Genomic DNA, 20,684 nt, shown 5'->3' with positions numbered 1-20,684 from the left:
GGGACCCCGAGGCAGAATCACCCTCTTTACCCCACTGCCCCCCTGCATCATCGCCCCATTCCGGTAGCGTGTACGCTCAGTGCTTGGAGGTGCAGCGGGGTGACAAGGCAGAGGACATGATGTGATTTCTAAGGTGTTGGTCAGTGTGGACTGTGATGGGCAGTGACATTGACATGCAGACAGCAGAAAGAAGCAGTTCCTCCTAATTTCTCTTTCCTCTTTGTACATTTCCTTTCCGGTTCAGCACAATTACTACAATGTCCTATAAGCTGGGGAGGAGAGACGGTGGTGGCAGTGCTGGATGAGACAGGGGTCAGTTGAGTGACCTTGGCTTGCTGGTCATGCACAGTGCATGGAACCCTGGAGGAGGAGACACCCTGACAAAGACAGATGGGGTGCTCCACGAAGATCCAGGCCCCATCACTGGCCTGCTGAGGATCCTGAGAGATACATATAATCCTGGAGAGCCCTAAACCTGGTCGGAGGAGGGGGCTGGTCCTTCAGACAGAGACACTGCAGCTCCCTCTTAGCTGAGGAGGTTGATCTTTCCCTCCCTTGGTTGAGGTCAATCCACTCCCTTGTTTGAGGTTCCTAAATCCAAAGCTTCTGTCCAGGAGTGAAGCTGACCAAATACATTCAAACTGCCCAGAATAAAAGATGCTTTGCAAAGGCCATGGCTATTTCCCATCGACACGTTCTTGGGCATGGCTGGTCCTGTGCAGCTGCCCCCTCTCCTGCCTCCTGTCCCCGACGGATGACCCTGCATCACCCTTCTCCAGGACCCTCCCAGGACCCCAAGCCCCGAAGCTAGCCTGTCTGGCCCTGGTCCTGCTGAGTGCACAGCACTCCAAGAGGCCCATGCTCTCTCCTCTGAGCGTGTGAGCCTAACAAACAGGGCGTGATGGGACAGACACAGTGAGCATTGCTCCAGGGGCCTGGTTGCAAGGTCCCATTGACTCCTGATTTTCTAAGATACTTCGAAAGACACATCAGTACAGTCCTTCCATCCTCAGTATTGGGATCAAATTTGGGGAATGAAGAACAGTGTCTGCAAAGAACAAGGCCTTAGCCTTTACTTTTCAATTTCATTTCTACTGTAATTTTCACTTACCATCAAAATTTCCATTGGTAGGTAGCCAATTTTTGTTTTTTTAACAGAAGATGGTCTTTCCTTATCAGTATTTTCTGGGAATTTTTTTTTACAGGAAAAGGAAAAGCAGTCATCTAAGCACAAGGGTTTGGGAGGCCTTCTAGTTTCTTCTCTTGCCAAACCCCACCCTTCCTTTCCCTCAATTAAACTCTGTCAACTAATGGTGAAATGCCTCTAGTCCCCTTCATACAGACGGAGGCTGGAATAATTTGTAACAGAAGAGAATTCCCACTGCCTTTTCTCGCTTCCCACCCCCTGTGTCTGGTGGCCGGGACGTGTCTGGGTTTCTCTGCAAGGAGACCTGTCCCCTTTAGAAGGGCCCTGTCCCAGGTTGCTTCCCCAGACCTGCAGGATTCAGCCTGCTTCAGTTTGGGGACCCCAAACTGCAGGGCACAGCAGTTTTCCTGGCCTGTGAAGGTTTGAAAGTCTTGAGGACAAAGCTATAACGAGCCAGGAATGCCCCCCTTTACCTCCTAGCCCCATTCAGCAAAGAACTCAAAGTCCCAATGCTGCCTTTATATTTGAAAGACTCTCTAGATAAGAGGTGACCTGATGCATTTCTGAATGCCCCCAGAGATGACAATTTAATAATATTTGAATTTAACTTAATGATGGTTGACTTGGCTCCTATGGATAAAAGAAATACACAGTTTATAAAAGATTCAGAGGAGAGAAGCTGTTTTTGCTTGTACAGAAGTTAACTCAAGGATATCAGAGAAATAGTATCTGATGCCTGAAAAAAAAGAACATTTCAAAGGTGCTTTTCTTTGGGGTTTGCAAAGCTGGCTGGTGTGCAAGGCACATTGGACACAGACTGAAGCTGAGCTGCTCCCACAAGCAGTGCGGAGCCTCGTGTGGTGGCCTTGTGGTACCCCCAGAAAGTGTCCTGCAGTCATGCTTCCTGTGCTTTTTCTTTTAACCAAATTCTGTTTTAACAAAGACAAAACTAGCTAATTGTGCATTTTTAAATAGCTGCCTAACATTCATAGATGTGTATGATTTGGATCAAAACATAAAAAAGAAGAAACCTTTTTAGTTCATCTTCTATGTATGTGCATGTGGCACAGGAGCCTGACTTCAGAGCACCGGGCAACTTTACCATCTCCAAAGCCCAAGGTGACAGCTTCACCACAATCTCAGATCTTTTGCTACTGGCTGTTGGCTTGGAAAAGCATTAACCTGATTCCTTAGCTCCCCAGCTAGGGCTGGGAGTTCTCTGCCCACTTCGCCTCCCCTGCATTTCGTGTGTATCTTGAGTACTTTTCCATCCACGTGGATGGAAACATCACCAGCCAGTAATGGGCACTTAAGCCCACACTCTGGGTCCTTGCCATCATCCAAAGTCTGCTGCTGGTCTCCCCTCTAGCAGGGTAGACTCGTTTTGAACTCTTATTTCTGCTCTTTCCTATGAGGTCGGTCACTTGATTTGCTTTGGATTGTTTAGGACTCACTTTTATTTATACCAGCACATTTCTAAAGCGCTCCTAACCCTGATTAGTAGGTACCCATGTTATTTAGGATACAAAGAAACTCAAATTCTCAGTAGCTCCCATAGTGCATTGTAGCTGCATAATCAGAAGCTGTTTTTCTCTCTCCTCTGACAGTCGAGGCTTGGTGAGTGGGCTCTACCCCACCAGTCCATCCAGGGGCTTTTGTCTCTGTGTGTCCAGTTGTTGCCACTTCCCAGCCACTGGGCAGAGGGCAAGAGAAGACATGGAAGGCAACCCTGTCTTTTAAGCCGGTAGCGCTGACCTCTGCCCCATTTTAATACAATGAAGTCCTGGGACCTCACCTCCTAGTCCAGCTCAAATCCTAAGTACTAGCGGAAAGGGGGAAGTAGATTCTAGGGGCACAAGTAGCATTGTGCCCCAGGAACCTTAAACTCCTAAAGGAAAATTATGAATATTTTAATCAGAATAATTTTTGACAAATTTGCAGATGAAAGGATGTGTCTTCATGATGCACCTTACCTGACTGACCATAATGTCTTCATGGAGCAAGCGTGGTTTGATCTCAGCCTTGCAGTCCTGATTCTCTGTAGGAATTTGACTCTGGGCCTTCTTCTTGGGATTTGAGAGAGGCACTGAGGAAGACAACTGCCAGGATAATTGGAGTTGTCCTGTGCAGGCTAGCTTGGGGAAGAAATGGATATTTCTTTAGCATAGAAAAAAGAAAAATGAGATTGTTGTTTTAAGAAGCTAAAGGGCTGGCAGGTAGGGAATATTCAGCCCTCTTTTTGCTGCCTCTGAAATTTGACTTGTGAATAAAGGACAGAAATTGCTGGAGTTTAGCTTGAAATATAAAGGAGTTTTTATTTAGTTGCCAAAAATGGGATGGACTGATTTAACTAGTAAGCAATTCACTGGATGTCGTGTATTCCATTTCCAAAATTATTCACTCAGTTTTTAGACTTTGGAAGAATTAAGTCATTTAGGAGCTTAGAGTTGACATGGACCACCTTCGTCAGAAGAAGAAAACAATTATTCTGTGTCCATTTTTTCCTCATGAGGTACATCTGCTTGCTAGGTAGGAACTGATCCAAACTTGGCAATACTGTCAACCGTCTTGTTTGCAAAGTACTTCATCAGAGAACTTCTGAGGTCTTCAGAGTTTATATTCCTTAACCTTCAGCTGGCTGGCCCTCAGGCCATTCCAGGCTCTGCCTAAGCTTTCTTCCTAAAGTCCTTCACTGCCTCCTCACTAGAGCCATCTCTCTTGTTCTTGGGAAACCTTGTGCACGATTTTCTTGCAGCATTGCATATTTCATATTTCCCTTTTAGAGGAGATAACCATGGATTTATTTTGTCTATTGGATTTTAGGCTCCTTCATTTGAGGGTCTTCTCCACTCGAGCTGAATAACTCTCTGATCTCACTGGGTTTGGGTTCAGAATCCTCTCTGCTTGGGTCTACTTGTGAGATGGTGTCCCACATCTCTCCTTGTGCTTTTCATCTCTAAAATGAGGCATTGATGGGCCACCCTGGTGGCGCAAGGGGTTGGGACTCAACCTATGAAGTTGTTTGCAGCCTCTGCAGCATGAGTACTATCCCCGGCCAGCCAGGGAGCACCCCACATGGTGCAGCAGACCTCTCCTGGCTCACCCGCTGCTCCCCTCAGCAGTGTATTTCAGTCAGTCTGCCTGTTCTGTTCCCCACTCTGTCTCTGGTGAGTCTTCTCAACCCCCACACCTCTGGCCTGTACCCCAGTTATTGTATACATAAATAAATCTTTTTTAAAAATTAAAAAATAAAATGAGGCATTGATGAGTTCTAGCAATTATTCATTCTGACTCTCATGTGGACTAGAGTGGACACTCATTGGCAGGGCTGACAAGACACAGGCGATTGATGGGAAATCCTCCTTTTCTGTCTGCTGTCCAGTTGGCCGTGTACTGCCCTCTAGAGCTCTCCAGTTTGCAGTGGGGGGTGAGTGGCTATGAGGCTGAGTGATGACAGTGCTGCCCCCCTCCCAGGTACGTGTGCATTGCCATGGAGGCGCTGGACCAGCTGCTCATGGCTTGCCATTGCCAGAGCATCAACCTCTTCGTGGAGAGCTTCCTCAAGATGGTGGCCAAGCTGCTGGAGTCCGAGAAGCCCAATCTGCAGATCCTCGGCACCAACTCAGTAAGGCGCTGCCCAAGGGGCTCCAGAGGTGGGGGGGAGGAGGGTGGGGCCTTGGGGACAATGTTGTGACGGTCCATTCCTATTGGGGGTCTGACAGTTTCCCTCTTGCTTAGGGTCCTCTGTGTGAATAAAGGAGTATTTTTATGTGGATGTATAATTTAGCTATCATGATTATATAAATTTATAATGAATAAAATAGTTGATAAATAAAATTAACACAAAATGTATGATTCAGTGGTTTTAGAATATTCACAAGGTGGTAGAGTCATCACCATTACCTAACCTAGTCATCTGTAGATTGATGGTCATCAACAACGCTTTAGTAATAGATTTTTCCCTTAACTAATTTTAAGGGAGGCCCCAATAGATATAGAAATAGATGGAAAGGGAGGCATTCCTCTGAGAGTTGGGGGTGCCCAGAACCCACACAGCTTGAGCCCAGCTCTGGGGACTTGCTTTGAAAGTTGGTCCAGATTATGCCTCTTTCAAAGATAAAACAAACTGAGGTGCACAGGGCAGGGGCACCCATAAGTGGAAAGATGCCAGGGACGCAGGAAACGGGGTTTCTTGCTTCGCTCTGCCCTCCCTGTCTGGCTGCCTCGATGGGGCATCGCTTATTGGCTGCCACCTTCCCACGATGCCATGAGCAGATTGAACGGGGTCCAAGATCGAGACACTGGCCTCAATTTGAATGCAGCTCTCGTGAGAGGTTATGGTTCTATGAGAGAACTATCCGCTGCGTCCAGAGCTCCCAGCTTCATGTGTGTCTACAGAGGATACTTGAGTATCCCGGCGGCTTTCTTTAATGTTTTGCCCTCTCTCCTATCCCGCCCCAGCGGTCCACGCTTTCGACTCCGTGTCTTCACGCAGCCTGGTGTTAAAAGCCTTGACAAACTGTCACAAAATGTCCCCTTCTCATCCCCCTATATCGTAACAGTGCCCTTGCCATTCCCGACCTGACTTTCCTGAGTTTTTATTGCTCAGGTCACAGCTGCTGTTCTGTCCTACATGATTTGATTTAACCAGAAGATAGTCTTTCAACTTTAATTTCAGGGACCCAAACTAACAACTTATTCCCTTCTCTTTCCACTCTGCGAGCCAACTGCCTTTGATAAATTACATGTACAGTAACAGAGGGTGAAGTCTTTTGTCATGTTGCCCTGGCAACAGCTTCAGACACCGTTTCACTTGTCCCCTTTAAGATAACTATAGTCTAGAAAAGAACATCCCAGTGGAAAATAAACTAGTCAGCTGCATCCAGAGGGTGTCTCCCCAAGAAGCAGGTGGCCGCCGGCTCTAACTTTCCCCTTTAGTAGCAAATTCTGGCCCACGGCTGGCTTTTGTTAGCTACGTGCACCCTTAATCCAGATCCTGCAAATTCCTGATTCCACATCACTGTGAATTGTCTCAGTGGAGAGAGCAAGTCGCCTAATGGCGGCTGCACCACCGCCAGATGGTCAAAGGTCAGGCGATTACAAGGAAATGTAGTCAAGTAACCGCAGTGGGTTCAGAGTCCATCTTGAGGCAGCCTGTCCTAGTGCTGTCCCTCACCCAGAGGCTGTTTGCAGCTCTTGAGACCTTGGGGCTTCTCCAGTCTTCCCAAGAGGAATGTTCTTTTGCTCCTCCTCATTTCAGACCTGCCAGCAGGCCAGTGCCTGGTGTGAGTGCGGGGTGTCAATCCTGGAGTCTCAACTGGTTTCCGTGGGGATGTGAGCCTGCTTGGGGTTGGGGCAAGGGGTAGAGGGGCGTCACCCCGCAGCCAGCCCTGTTTCGACAATTTGTGTGGAAGCTGACAACATTTTATTTGGATAGAAGCTTTTGCTGCCAGGATATTGAAAGAAAGAAAAGAAAGGAGCAAAAAAAGAAAGAGAAAAGGAAAAGAGGCAGTGAGCTCATCCTAACACCCTCACTTTGCTGGATTTCTCTGCCTGGAAATTGAAGCCCCAGTCAAATTGTCTGTGTTCGCACAACTGGAAAGCCACAGCCCTGGCTTTCCACAAGGGCTTATTCAGCCCCGTGCCTTAACATCTCCCCTAGAATCTGAGAGGTGGCAAGGTCAGAGGTCACCACTGTGACTGTGGTTCCAGCCTCCTGCAGCCAGGCCCGCTCCGAAAAAGCCCTTCTCTCCAAGCCAGCCCTGCCGCTCTGTAGCAAGACCGCAGACCTGCCTGCATGTCCTTCAGAATCTCCTTCTTCTGCAGGGCATCTTTTTCAAAACCCTACTTACTCGAAGTTTCCAAACCTGGCCAGTGACAGAGTCTCCCTGAGAGTTTGGAAACCTACAGATCCCCTGGTCTAAGCCTGGCCACTGAGCAGCATCTGTGAAGAACCCACCCAAGTGTCTGCTTTTGGGCTCCCAGGTGACACTAGCAGCAGGTTTGGGGACCAGGGATCCCATAGTCTTAAACCTATGCAGGGTTCCTGCCTCCCTCCTGCCTTCCCTTCTTCCTTGCCTGACTCTAATGGACCTTGTATTTGATCATCCCAAAGATGAATGAGGTTGTGCTGAGACTTGTCATAAATCCAATCCCTCTACATTATGCATTATAAAGTATAATTTTAAAAATTCAAGTGATGCCTTCAAATCTTAATGAGAATAGCTGAGCTTTGGATGATGACGAGAGACTAGGAATATCAGGAGAAAATGTAGAACCAGGGCCAGTTAAGCTTGGAGTGTTGGGGTGGGGAGGGCAGTTTGCTTCTGCCCCTTTGCTGGTGGGTCCAACTGTGTCTCAGGGACAGTGCAGTGACCATAGGTCATGACCTTTTGAGGTTCTACATTAGTGGTAAACTGAAAATATCAAATCTGAGAATGCCAAGGTCTTCTACATAAACAATGTAAGCTATAAGCCTAATGTAGACAAATAGTAAAATATTATGAAGATGTGGGTCCTCCCTGGTGGTGCAAAGGGTTAAGCACCACAGTATGAAGCAATCTGCAGCCTCTGCTGCATGAGTTCGATCCCCAGCTGGCCAGAGAGCAACCCACATGGCACAGCAGACCTTTCCTGTCTCGCCTGCTGCTCCCCTCAGCAGTGTATTTCAGTGCATCTGCCTGTTCTCTTCCCCACTCTGTCTCTGGTGAATCCTCTCACCCCCTGCATCTCTGACCTGTACCCCAGCTCTTGTATGCATAAATAAATCTTTAAAAAATATATTATGAAGATGCATGGATTCAGAGTTTGTACTTTTACCCCTGCTTCATAACACATAAAAAATTAACTCACTATAGATCTAAGACCTAAATGTGAGACCTAAAATGATCAGACTCTTAGAAGAAATGATAGGGGTATATCTTTATGATCTTAAATTTGGCAAAGGTTTCTTAGATTTGTCATCAAAGCCAAACAATAAGAGAGCAAAAGAGATAAATTTGACTTCATCAATATTTAAAACTTCTGGGCATCAAAAGACACTATCAAGAAAATTTTTTTTAAAAATCACAGAATGGGGGGCCTCCCTGGTGGCACAAGGGGTTAAGCATCAGCACTATGAAGCTATCTGCAGCCACTGCTGCATGAGTTCGATCCCCGGCCAGGGAGCTACCCACATGGCGCAGCAGACCTCTCCTGTCTCACCCACTGCTCCCCTCAGCAGTGTCTTTCATTAGATCTGCCTGTTCTTCTCCCTACTCAGTCTCTGGTGAATCCTCTCACCCTCCCTACACCTCTAGCCTACACCCCAGCTCTTGTATGCATAAATAAATAAATCTTTAAAAAAATCAAAGAATGGTAGAAACTACAAAACAGGCAAAGGACATAGTCTTTTATCCAGAGAAAATAAACAGATAGTTGACAAGCACAATAATTGCTAAGGAAATACAAATCTTTGTACCCACTGGAATGGTCATAAATAAAAAAGAAACATAAAATGACAAGAGTAGGAGGCGGGGAGGGATGTATAGAAATCAGAACGCCTGTGTGTTAGGGGTGGCATGTGAAGTGATGCTGTCACTGTGGAAAACCCAGTGCCTCAAAAAACAAACATAGAATTACCAGATGACTCAGCACTTCTACCTAGCTATATGCTCAAAAAATTTGAAACAGGGACTCAAAAACACCTGTACACAAATGTTCATAGCTGCGTTATTCACAGTAACAGTGAAAACCACCTAGACCTTCACCTGTCGTAGGATTCTATTCATAGAAGATTCCAGAATAGACAGACCCATAAAGACAGAAAGCAGGTGGTGTTTGCAGGGGACTGAGAGGGAGGGATGCAGAGTGACTGCCTGCTGGCTACAGGGTTTGCTTTTGGGGTGAGGAAAATATTGCAAGACATTATGAAGGTATTAAAATGCCACTGAACTCTACCCTTTAAAATGGTTGATTTGATGTTCTGTGAATTGTCCCAAAATCAAAAAAAAATTGCACTCTCTTGAGTCTTGGATCAATGGTGTTATAGGAATTTGTGTTTTTACTGTACGTGACCTAAGTCAAGGGCGCACCGAAGGCTGCCAAAATGAGTCAGAGGAAGAGTAGCTTCCCGGCTTCCCCAGCACTGGGGAGATTCGGGATGCTGAGGCAGAGCCTTCCTGCCATGTTCTCAGGCTCCCCTGCCCCGCAGCAAGCCCTGCCTCCCATGCCTCCTTTCCCAGCTCCAGCGCCCACCTGGCTCCCTCTCTGGAGCTGGAGGGCACCCACTCTGAGCCCTGCCCTGGCCTCCCGGTCCTGCCACCGCCCATTCTGCCTTCTCCACCCAGCGCCCCGGCTGGACGCCCTTCCTCACGAAACCCCGAGGCCTGGGGTCCCTGCACAGAATCCTCACGATTTTACTGGGGCTCTCAAGGCAGATGCTCAGTCCATCTTTAACCACCGCCCTCTCGTCCTCTCGGCAGCCTTTACAAACCTCCTGTTTCCTCCTTATCTCTTCCCAAACCTGCTTCTCCAAACTGGGAGGCGGCCTTGCCTTCCGGGGCTCCCTGAGAAAATTGAGGTGTCAGGTGGGGTGCTCTCATTCCCCTCACCCACCCTCTTCCTCTGCAAGTTTCTCATGTTCCCTGAAGCTCCCTGCATCCATTTTCTCTCTCTCCTCAGTCTCCACCCTATTCCTTTTTCCTATTTCCTTCCCTGGAAGTTCAAGTCTCTTCCAGCGTAAAAACAAATAAGCAAAAACACAAAACAAATACCTTTAGCTCATCTGACGAAAGCCACAATCTTTCCCGGGAAGACCTTTAATATTTAGTGCAACTTCAATTTTCTGTTCCTAAATTATCTTTCATGGCTATCTTTCAAATCAGGATTCCAAGTAGATGCTTTTACTTTGTTTTGTTTTTTTTCCCCATCTTGTACCTCTTAACCAGCCACAGCCTCTATTTTTCTCAACACTGAGTTGTTTGCAAGAGACCGAGTCAGCTACTCTGAGAATGGATTTGTCTGATGATTTCCTTGTGGTGCTCTTCATTCTGCTCTCTGCTCTCCTATGAGCTCGACTTACATTGGAAGGTGTGACTGGGAGAGATAGCTGCTTCTGGCCATAACAGTTCACAGGGGGTGCGGCACGGCCCTGCACGTCTAGCGAGTACAGGTGTCTGGCCTCCCACTTTTCTGTCTACGAAGCGTGATCCCAGGTGAGGGGTGACAGCTGTTCACGCCATCATGAGCGTGCATATTCATCTTTGCAGTTAGAAATCTGCAGAAACCACCAAATAACCCATTCCTGCCCACTGAGATGGCTGTTTCTCTCTCAGGTGGCATTTCCCCCATGCCTGCCCCATCCCCCTGGCTCTCCCTTCTTAGCGCCCGCGCTGGCTAAAAACTGCCCACCCCAGGTCCACATCCTCATCCCTGGGACCTTGATTATTACCTTCCATGACCGATGAGGAGATTATCCAGATGGTACATCACAGGAGGATCCGGGAGGCTCGCAGAGAGGTGATGTGACAATGGAAGCAGAGGGGCAGAGATTCGGGGATGCAAGTCTGCTGGCCTGGACATGGGGTGGGGGTGGAGCCAGAGGATGTAGGCAGCTTCTGGAGGCTAGACAGGTCAAGGAAATGGTTTCCCCCATGGGGCCTCAAGAGCCACAGCCTGGCAGACCCTGAATTTCAGCCTTTGACCTCCAGATCTGTAAGGTCATATGATCGTCTTGGTTTTGACCACCAAGTGGTGTCAGTTATTATAGCATTCACTGGAAACTAATACCGTCTCCTTCAGTGATGCTCTTCCTCCACGGCCCCTGCACTATGTGTAGTCTCCAACATTGGTGCTGTTCTCTTCTCACTCTATATTGGGCCCACGGCCTATTTCATCAACTCTTGTGGTTTGAACAGTCATCTACAGACCAGAAAGGCTCTCATCTCCAGCACCTGCAGAAATCAGCACTGCAGGAGGCCGACAGGCTGGAGGTGGGTCGCAGGAAGGCAGGTCAGACAGACCTTCTTGGATAACATCAATTGGACTTTCTGAAGAGATGTTAGAACCACTCTAGCTTCTCAAAGACTCTGGAAGGAGGGGTGCGATGAGTCTAGATGGGAGAGGCTGCAGGGGTCTCGGAGTCACTGTGCTCTGGCTGGCTGTCAGAGATTTGCAGGACGTGGCTGCTTCTCTGGACTGAAAATCACCACAAACAAGAGCAGCTGGGGGAACAGAGGAGGATGATTCAAACGAAAACCACCTGTTTTACAAGGTCGGCTTTCCAGCAAAGGTTTGTCTTCGTGAAGCAGGGAAGCAGTTCCCGTCTCCTGAGAATGCAGGTGAACATGAGAACAGGGCATGGAGACCCAGGAGAGAGGCGGCTGGGGCTCCATCTCTGCCCAGTACTTTTTTTTTAAGATTTATTTATTTATCCAAGAACTGGGGTATAGGCCAGAGTTTTGGGGGGTGAGAGGATTCACCGGAGACAGAGTGAGGAACAGAACCGGCAGACTATAGTGGCAGGATTGACACTGAGCAGGTTTTCTGATCCAGCAGACCGGGGAAAGGAGTCCTGGAGCCCTCAGTGGCTTTGCAGGCTTTTATTGGGATTTACCAGGTACACGGCAGGCAGGGGTGCTGGGGGGCCGGGAGGCTGGCAGGTCTCCCAGCCCCCAGCAAGTCTTCACTCTGGGCTCTCCGGCATTCTCACATTCTGCTCTTCTTCTCTCTCGGCTTCTCTTCTCCTGCTGGCGTCCCCGTGACGCCGCCCTTAAAAGCCCAGTCTCAGCCCAGGTGAATCCCATCTACCTCCGCCCACACCCTACTCCAGGTGCCCGCCATCAGGCATGCATTTGGGACCACAGGGTTCCTCATGGCGGGAGGACAGAAAAGCCTGATAAATTTTTACCTTACTCTGCACAGACTGACTGAAATACACTGCTGAGGGGAGCAGCGGGCTAGTCAGGAGAGGTCTGCTGAGCTATGTGAGTTGCTCCCTGGCCAGGGATCGAACTTGTGCTGTGGTGGCTGCGGTGAGCTTCATAGATTGCATCTTAACCCCTTGCGCCACCAGGGAGGCCCCCGACTGCCCATTACTTTAAACCAGGGCTCTGTTGCTGAGGCAGGGCGTTGCATGGCTCAGAATCCCCATCTGGAGAAGAGGAAAAGCGAACTTCTGTTTGGAGAGACTCAGTCTGCCCTGCAGGGAGGCCAGCCGGCTCGGCTTCCATTTTCCAGACCAGGCGAGAGCTATTTTCGCAATGTCAATATTTGGAACTTGCTTTTTCTATTGACCCAGGCCCTTCGTGATCCTCAGTTTTCACACAGTTGTGGCCCCTCCCTGCTTGAACAGAGGCTGGAGATCCGCTCAGCCAACTTGGCCCTGTTGTGTGTCATTTGCTGAGACTTTGATCTTGAAAGGGTGACCCTAGCAGCATCCAGGGCCTTTGAAATGTCACATGTTCAGAATCTTCCGTTTGTTGCTATGGAGACCTTCCTCATCGTTGCTATCGCTTGAAAAAATAAAACAAAGAAACCCCAATTATTTCACAATGTTGTGCATTAGGCAACTCGCTTTTAATAAAAGCTGTTTGTAGGGTAAGAATTCACCATGGTAGAGGTGAAGCAGACAGGAAGTTCCTGTTTTTACTGGGCATTAAAAAAAATAGTCACCTGTCACAGGTTAAAGGGCTGGTGAAACCCATGGAGTGCTGACAGCAGCCAAAAAACCATGGTGGGCTGGTCATACCAAGCCTACAACAAGTTCTCTTGTTAGCCCGTTTTACAGATGGGTGACTGAGGCTCAGGGAGCTTAGGTCACTTGCCCCAGATCAGTCTCCTGAGGAGAGGAGTAGGATTCAGAAATGGGCCTGGTTGGGCCTCCCTGATGGCACAAGGAGTTAAGTCTGAGCACTATGAAGCTATCCACAGCCACTGCAGCACAAGTTTGATCCCCAATCCGAGAGCTACCCACATGGCGCAGCAGACCTCTCCTGTCTTGCCCGCCGCTCCCCTCAGCAGTGTATTTCAATAGATCCGCCTGTTCTGTTCTCCTCTCTGTCTCTGGTGAATCCTTTCACCCCTCCCCACCCCACATCTCTGGTCTACACCCCAGCTCTCGTATGCATTAATAAAATAAATCTTTAAAAAAGAGAGAGAGAAATGGGCCTGGTTGGTGACCCCGTGTTGTGCCTCTCACAGAGGGTGTCTTTAGGCCTAGAGTTTCCACGCCATCTGTTCTGCAACTGTCCCGGGCCGGGTAGGTTCATCATCGGTTCAGACAGCTTAAAAGAGAAAGTTGGAGCCCTTGGCATCATCCCCACAGGTTTTTTAATAGTATGCAGGAGAAACGAGCCAGCAGGGAGACAGACAGCAGCTTGGGCCCCCTGCGAGTCCCTCTGCGCTCTCTCCTCTCGTAGCCGCTCTCCCGCTCTCGGCTGCATTGTCCTCTGCCGCACACCAACCTCTGTGTGATGCTGCCCTTATGGCCTCAGGCTGCAGGCTCAGGCATTCACACTCACACACGCCCACACCACACTCCGGGTACCCGCCATCAGACACGCGTACAAGACCACAGGTGCCCATCATAGATGCTAATGGGGGAAGGACAGAAAAAGCCTGGTAACTTCCATTTGCCCTACACCACCTCAGCCAGGGTTTGGCTCACTTCCCAGATGGGTCTCCCCAAGGGAGACCCCCCGAGTAACACGTTGCTTTTTACCCCCTTGTAGTGCAGGCAGGCAGCAAGGCAGGTTCTCTATGGATGCGGGCAGACAGGTGAAAGAGTTCTGGAGCCCTCAGTGGCTTTTTCAGGCTTTTAATGACCTTTCTATGCCGTTTGCAGTGAGGCCACCAGGTGCAGGAAAGCAGGAGGGCCAAGGAACCAGGAGGCTGGCAGGTGTCCTAGCCCCAGGCGAATTCTTACTCTTTCTGGACTCCTCTGACCTTCTCTTGTAGTCTCTGCTGCTGTCCTCTGCTGTGCTGTGATGCTGCCCTTATATGCGCAGTCTCTCAGCTCAGGTGTAACCACCTATGTGTGCCCACACCACACTCCAGGTGTCCACCATCAGGCATGCCGACCCTGAGCCCACACTCCCAGGCACCTCCTGCCTTCAAGGCCACAGGTGACAGCTGCAGCCGCATTTACCCCACAGCCCTGAGCCACCCTCACCCAGGTTTCCATTTGAGTCTCTCCCGCCAGCCCAGACTCAGGTGCAGCTTGCTGGGTTTTTAAGGTGCTGTCCCCACTGGACACTGCAGGCCTGTACTCCCTAAGCTGGTCATCTGGACTGGTGTGTTCATCCTTTCAGACTCGGGAACTCACATCAAGCTGTGAAATCCAGGGCTCCTAAGGATGCTGAGATCCTGGTACAAAAAGTGCCTGTCTTGTTATTTGCAAGCCACAGTCTTGTAGAAGAGTAGAAGACAGAGTAGAAGACAGTGTTTTCCAGAGATGGAACTGTGGCAGGGAGGCCCACCTCTCCCATCCTTGGCTCAACCCCAAACCACTTTGGCTCAAAGGATGGTCCTCGCCATCCATCCAGCCTGGACAGAGCTCCATCGCCAAGTGCAAGCTTCCCTACATCCTCCCCACATGCTGCCTCAGAACATTTCCAGAGCTCCAAGGGACAAAGGAAATGGTGTCTATAGACCTCTGCCCCAGAATCTCCAGGGTCAGAGGGAACAGCACTCTTCCAAATGCAGATACCCAGGCCCTACCCCCAGAGAGGCTGTCAGCAGGTCCAGGTGGCTCAGAAGCCTGCCTTTTCAATAAACTCTTCAGCTCATACCAATGTCATGAAAGTTAAAAAAAAAAAAAACAAAAACATTGGTACAGAATCCACATTCCAGTTTCACCTGTCATGAGTTGATTGATCTGAAATAATTCACTTGCTCCTTTGGCACCTCCTTGAGCTGCCTCTTCATCTGCACAATGGGAGCAATATAGGGAATATAGGTCCTGATATATATATATATATATAATGGAATATAGGTCTGTTTCACACGTTGGCCAAAATGTGCACCAGATATAATGGATGTTGTGTTAGAATGAAAAATGTCCCCCTCCCCATTGTCCACACGCCAATCCCTGGAACCTGTAAATATCTGCTACTGAGAAACAGGCTGGGCAATATGGTCAAGCTAAGGAGCTTGAGATGGGGCGATGATCCTGGATTATCTGGGTGGCCCCTATCCCTCACAAGGGTCTTATATGAGAAAGACGATCTGACACAGAGAAGATGGCAGAGTTTGGAGTGGCGCAGCCCTAGGCAAGGCTGCACTGTGCATTCCTCAACAGGAGCGGTTCCTTTGTTACGATTTGGTGTGTAGGTGTAACTGCTCTGTCACTCACCCTGCATCCACATTGGGCGTTAAAGGTAGGGCAGCTGCTCCTCACCAAGACGCCTGTGTCCATGAATAACTCCTGCAGGGATCCATGGCTTCTGAATATCTGGAAGGCATCCAAAAGAACAAGGTGTCCAGGAAACCCAAGCAAGCGGGCTTCACTACAGCCGTATTTGAAATTCGTCTTTCTGGTCAAGTGGGGTGTGAAGGCACAATAGTGGACTCGTGGAGTGTGAAGAATGGAGTGTGTATTTGCACGTTGACCCAGCAAACACTTGTTCAGTGACGTGCGGGGCTGAATTTTGTAAGACTCATAAAAAGTTTAAGCCTCTTAAGAACCTTAGGAATAAGAACCTTAGGAATAATAAGCCTTGAATGCGCACAGTTCCTGTTATTCCAGATTTCCTTTACTCTATTCACACTCTAGGAGGTGATATGTGCATTTTAAAGATGTCATTCTGGCTGTGGCCACTCCCTGAGCCCCCATTCCAGTCCGCCCCCTGCCCCCAGGTGCTGTGTTCCCTCCCACCCTACTGTGCTAAATGATCTTCAGTTCCTGAACGGCACTTCAGGTGCCTCAGCCATCATCTCCCACTTCTCAGCCATCTGCCGCCACCCCCACTCTCACCCTCAGGGGCACCGTGTTATGGGGGGTGTCTGTAACTCATCTTCTCTCTACACCCCACCCCATGTCATATTTGAGGTGTGTTAGTTACCTGCACAGTCCATGCTGCCCCTCTGGTCTGCTCCTCTGATTTCTGGCTGGACCCGTGTTGGTAGCATGGAAAGGACAAAGATCACCCTGCACCCGAGCCCAGGCCCAGCTGATGGATAAACCGTAGACGCCCACTGTCTCCACGTCACCACGGTGCTGTGTCCTGAGCACGCTGCGGTGACTAGTGGTGATGGCATGTGCGGTTTATGTTGAGATGTGGAACTGTGAAGCTTTGCTCCTGGAACCCATCAGTCACCCCATGCTGTGTCAATTTAAAAAAGAACAATTGAACGGAGACTTAACGTCCAGTCCCAAGAGGACCAGAAATCCATCCAGAGACGCGTCAGTGTGGGAGAGAGGCTGGAGAGGAAGGAGGAAGCCAATCGCTGTCAGTGATTCCGCTGTCAGTGATTCCGCTGTCAGTGATTCCGCTGTGCTCTCAACTGTGGGCCTCGGGCCATCCCACTGGGGTTTCCTGGGACCTTATTAAAAGGGAAATCCCTGGGCCTCATCCAAGACCAGGACTGATTCAGCATGTCTGGGGTTGGTGGCAGGAATCTGCCTGGTTACCAGCCCACTTGGCTCTGCTGTCACTTAATGTTTGGCACTCAGGACCCTCCCTCCTTCACCCCCTCTCTACCCCTCCCCCACCCCCTCCATAAGACCCAACTAAGGCCACCCTGGCCACGTCTTCATTCTCTGCTTGTTCCTCCCCTGAAATACCCCCTATGCCTCATCCCCTATCCAGCAGTCCCGGGTCACCTGGCCTGAGGTGCTGGAGGAGGCAGGGAGTGGGAGTAGAAGTGGGGGAAGGTCTGGGGCAGAGGTCCCACGAGGCTCAGGGGGCTGAGACCTGGGTTACTCCTGCAGGACCCTGGCAAGTTCCTTAATGTTTGTGGGTCTCAGTCTCTTAGCGTGTGAAGTGAGAATAATGCTCTCTCTAACTTAGAACCACTTAAGAAATAAAAGAAACGATGTACATAAAATGCGTAGGGTAGTACTAGATATCTGTATTTATTCTGACTATCTATCTATCTATCTATCTATCTATCTATCTATCTATCTATCTATCTATCTATCTATCTATCTCTCTGTCTATCTCTCTATCTATCTATCATCTATCATCCAAAGTTTCTAAAAATTTATTGCTATTCACCCAGAAATCCTCAAACCAGTGAATGCGAAATTTGGCCTTTTGTTTTCCTGACATGTATTTGAGGTCCGCACTCAGTAAATGTTAGGGACAGAGGCTTTTTCAATTGTTTCTCCGTTTACTAATAGCCTCTTTTTCCCCCCAGTGTTGTTCTAAAGTGCGTGTACTCTTGCAAACACCCAAGTAGGCTTGTTTTAAGCTGCCTTATCCTATCTGAGGTTGCTACCTATAAATAAAAACCTAGTGAATGAAGACTGGGCCACTTATTTTACACGTGGGAAAATAAAATGAGGAGTTTAATGTCCCACTCATGGGTCATACCACTAGCTAGGGAAGACCTGCCTTAGACCCCTTACAGGGCTCTACCCATCCCCATTGAGGAACAGACACCCTGACCCAGTCACACTTCAGTCATGGGGAGCGCAGCGTGGCTAAGGGCAGCGATGCACCCAAATTTTGCTTCAGCTCAGCATCAGCCTAAGTCTGTGTTCTGGCCTTTGGGGGCTTAGGAAGGTCATATAGTCACAGCCCTGCTTTATAGTTGCTTCTGGAACTCCTGAACTTGTGTCTAATCAATGCTCTTGTGATCACATGGGTTACCCTTAGGGCTCTTCTGCATAGACTCATCAATAATGCAGGCTGAGTCATTTGGATTTATTGCTAATATCAAAATATTCACTTCCAAATATGTGTATGGATTTTAGATGTGACTTGGGAGGCAAGATCTTTCTATCTGCATCGCATGTTGGGATTTTATCAGTGAGCAGAAAATAAATGTATATTAATTAGCGTAAGAATGAAATACCAGTAATCATTAATTAATATTTGTTGAAGTTGTTAATTTTCATCCCGAAGAAGTGAATACAATGTTTAAGTAGTTAAACGGGGAAATAGAGTGATAAAATAATGTTAAGGGAGTGTACTAATCAGATTATTTTAAGGATAATAGTGGTGTTGGTGATTCCTAGTAAGAAATATGTATATCGCCTCTGTCCTATTTCTGGTGCAGAGCCCCTAACCATGAGCTCTAAAGGAGAATTGGGTGTCCAGTTCATAACACGCTACTTTCCACCCCAACTGGGTTGATGTGAATGAAGTGACCTTGGGACCACACTAAGGAAGGGGACTAATGGTGAGCCCCAATCCTGTGATTCGAGGGTTGGAACTTTCAGTCCTATGGCCCTTCACCCCACCCCCCACCCCAGGGGAGAAAGGCTGGAGATTGAGCCCCATCACCAACAGCCACCAATTTAATCAACCATGCCTCTATAATAAAGTCTCCATGAAAACCCAAAAGAACAAGACTCAGGGTGCTCGTAGGTTGGTGAACTTGTGGAGTTTTGGGGGGGAGCTTCCGGCTTGGAGAGGGCTTGGAAGCTCTGTGCCCTGGCACTGGTCCTTGAATCATCTCCATAGTCTATGCTTTTTGAACCAACACGTTTGTAGATATTAAATAATACAAAGCAGAATATGGAGTATATATTTTTAAGTCTAATCTCTTTAGAGTCATTTGCAATAAATTTATAACATTAAACAAAATAACCCATAAAAATTACATTTAATTTTCAGTAATTTAACTCCACTTAGTCCACAATTCTGGCTTCTCTGTGGGATGCGGTTGAAACGAAGACCCCGTTGAGAGTAGCAAATGGGCCGCAGAGCAATGACGGAGGAAGCAGCAGCGAGAACCAAGAGAGACTTACTCCACTGAAGTGGCAAACCATAAATTTACTCAACTGTTTAACAATAAAGTGTTATTATAGTTTTCATCAATTTTAGATGTGTTCTTGTTTGCCGGAAGGCATTCAAGGTGATGCCATGTCGACTGACACTGGCTTCTGCTCCATTTCAGAATTATTCCTCTCAGCCTGGCAGCCTGTGTGTCTGGAAACAAAAGGGAGCAGGAGCTGAAGGAACCTCTTCTCTTCCACCCTCTGCTCACCCCACTGGGGATGGAAGGCGAGGACCTTGTTTTCCAGGCTGATTGTGTAGACAGGAAAGATGAGCAGGACTTGGAGCTCCTGATTTCTCGAGTGTGCACTGTCAGGTGGACCAGCACCGGGTACCCAGAGGTGCCGCCCTGGAGCTTTACAGTGGCAGGAGCCTGGGGAAGCCAAGTGCGGCCTGTGAGGACACATGGTCTCCTCTTACCTGCCTTTCTCTCTGCTCCCTCATAGTTCGTGAAGTTTGCCAACATCGAGGAGGACACGCCATCCTATCACCGGAGCTATGACTTCTTTGTGTCCCGCTTCAGTGAAATGTGCCACTCCAGCCATGATGACTTGGAAATCAAGACAAAGTGAGTCTGCGCAGGAGGTGGGGGCGGGAGGGGAGGGGCACTGTGCGGCCAAGACAGAAGCATCACAGGGCTTGCTGAGCTCCCAGCCCAGATTGCTTGTCTGACTTCCTTGGCGTTGAGCTCTGCTGTGACCTTCTCTGGAAGAAAGAGCACCTGGCAGGACATCAGTGGGCAAGTGGACAGACTGGACTCCCAACATGTGCTTTCTAAAAGAAAGGGCTCTGGAGGCAGAGAACAGGGTGAGATGTAAGGTAAGGGTCTGCTGAGCCCAGTTTGAGAGCATAAGAGCTCACACACATGCACATGAGCTCACAGACACGCACATGAGCTCTGGCTCATGCACACAAACATACACAAGCACACATGCTGCCTTTGTTCAGAAGCACATTCATTTATGCACTTCCTGCCTTCATCTCAATGCTCTCCCATAAGCCCCCCTCAGCCACCAAGGTCTCCTCACTGCCCCACAAACGTACAGGGGCATCGCTGCCACAGGGCTTGTGCACAGTCTCTTCCTGTAACTAAAATGCTTCCTCTGTGGGTCTGTATTACTCACTCCTTCAGGCTTTGCTCAGATGTCCCCTTGTCAATAACTTCTCCTGACACCCCCACATACCCAGTCCCCTTCTCTCTCCCTCACTTGCTCCATAATCTACTCACGATGCCTCCTGTTGGGTGCCTCTCCCCACTAGAATGGAAGCTCTGTGAGGGCAGGACTCCTTTGCTCATTGATGCATCCCAAGAGCAAAACAGTGCCTGAGAGCAGGAGGCACACAATAAGTATTTGTCGAGTGAATGAATGAATGAATGTTTTCAGATCAGCTACTTGAATTAAAGAACACACTTTTACACAAGCACACACTCAAAGTCACACAAATACTTAACTCAGAGATATATACTTATCGACATAGATTAATAAAACCCTTCAGATTGCATCAGACTGATGAAGCAAGGACAATGTAAAACATTGTCCGAATCTGAAAATGCAAAAGGATTAGAAGTAAGTCCCTACCTACAAAGAAGGTGTTATCAACTGAGGGAGGCT

The 20,684-nt window shown here is 48.6% G+C and overlaps 1 protein-coding gene across 2 annotated transcripts in view; it reads left to right on the top strand.

Annotated features, from left to right (window-relative positions):
* The window catches only part of EFR3B (EFR3 homolog B), a 46,913-nt gene that overhangs the window by 4,074 nt on the left and 22,155 nt on the right, over positions 1–20,684 (top strand). For both annotated transcript variants that reach the window (XM_037528409.2, XM_037528408.2), the window contains exons 3-4: positions 4,622–4,772; positions 19,518–19,639. In XM_037528409.2, coding sequence (XP_037384306.1) covers positions 4,622–4,772; positions 19,518–19,639 — 273 coding nt within the window. The remainder of the gene's footprint in view (positions 1–4,621; positions 4,773–19,517; positions 19,640–20,684) is intronic.

The sequence above is a fragment of the Talpa occidentalis genome, unplaced genomic scaffold (genome assembly GCF_014898055.3).
Source record: "Talpa occidentalis isolate TD23 unplaced genomic scaffold, MPIMG_talOcc4v2.1 talOcc4.5, whole genome shotgun sequence".
In the NCBI taxonomy this organism is placed as follows: domain Eukaryota; kingdom Metazoa; phylum Chordata; class Mammalia; order Eulipotyphla; family Talpidae; genus Talpa; species Talpa occidentalis.
This window is presented reverse-complemented; position numbering and strand designations above follow the sequence as displayed.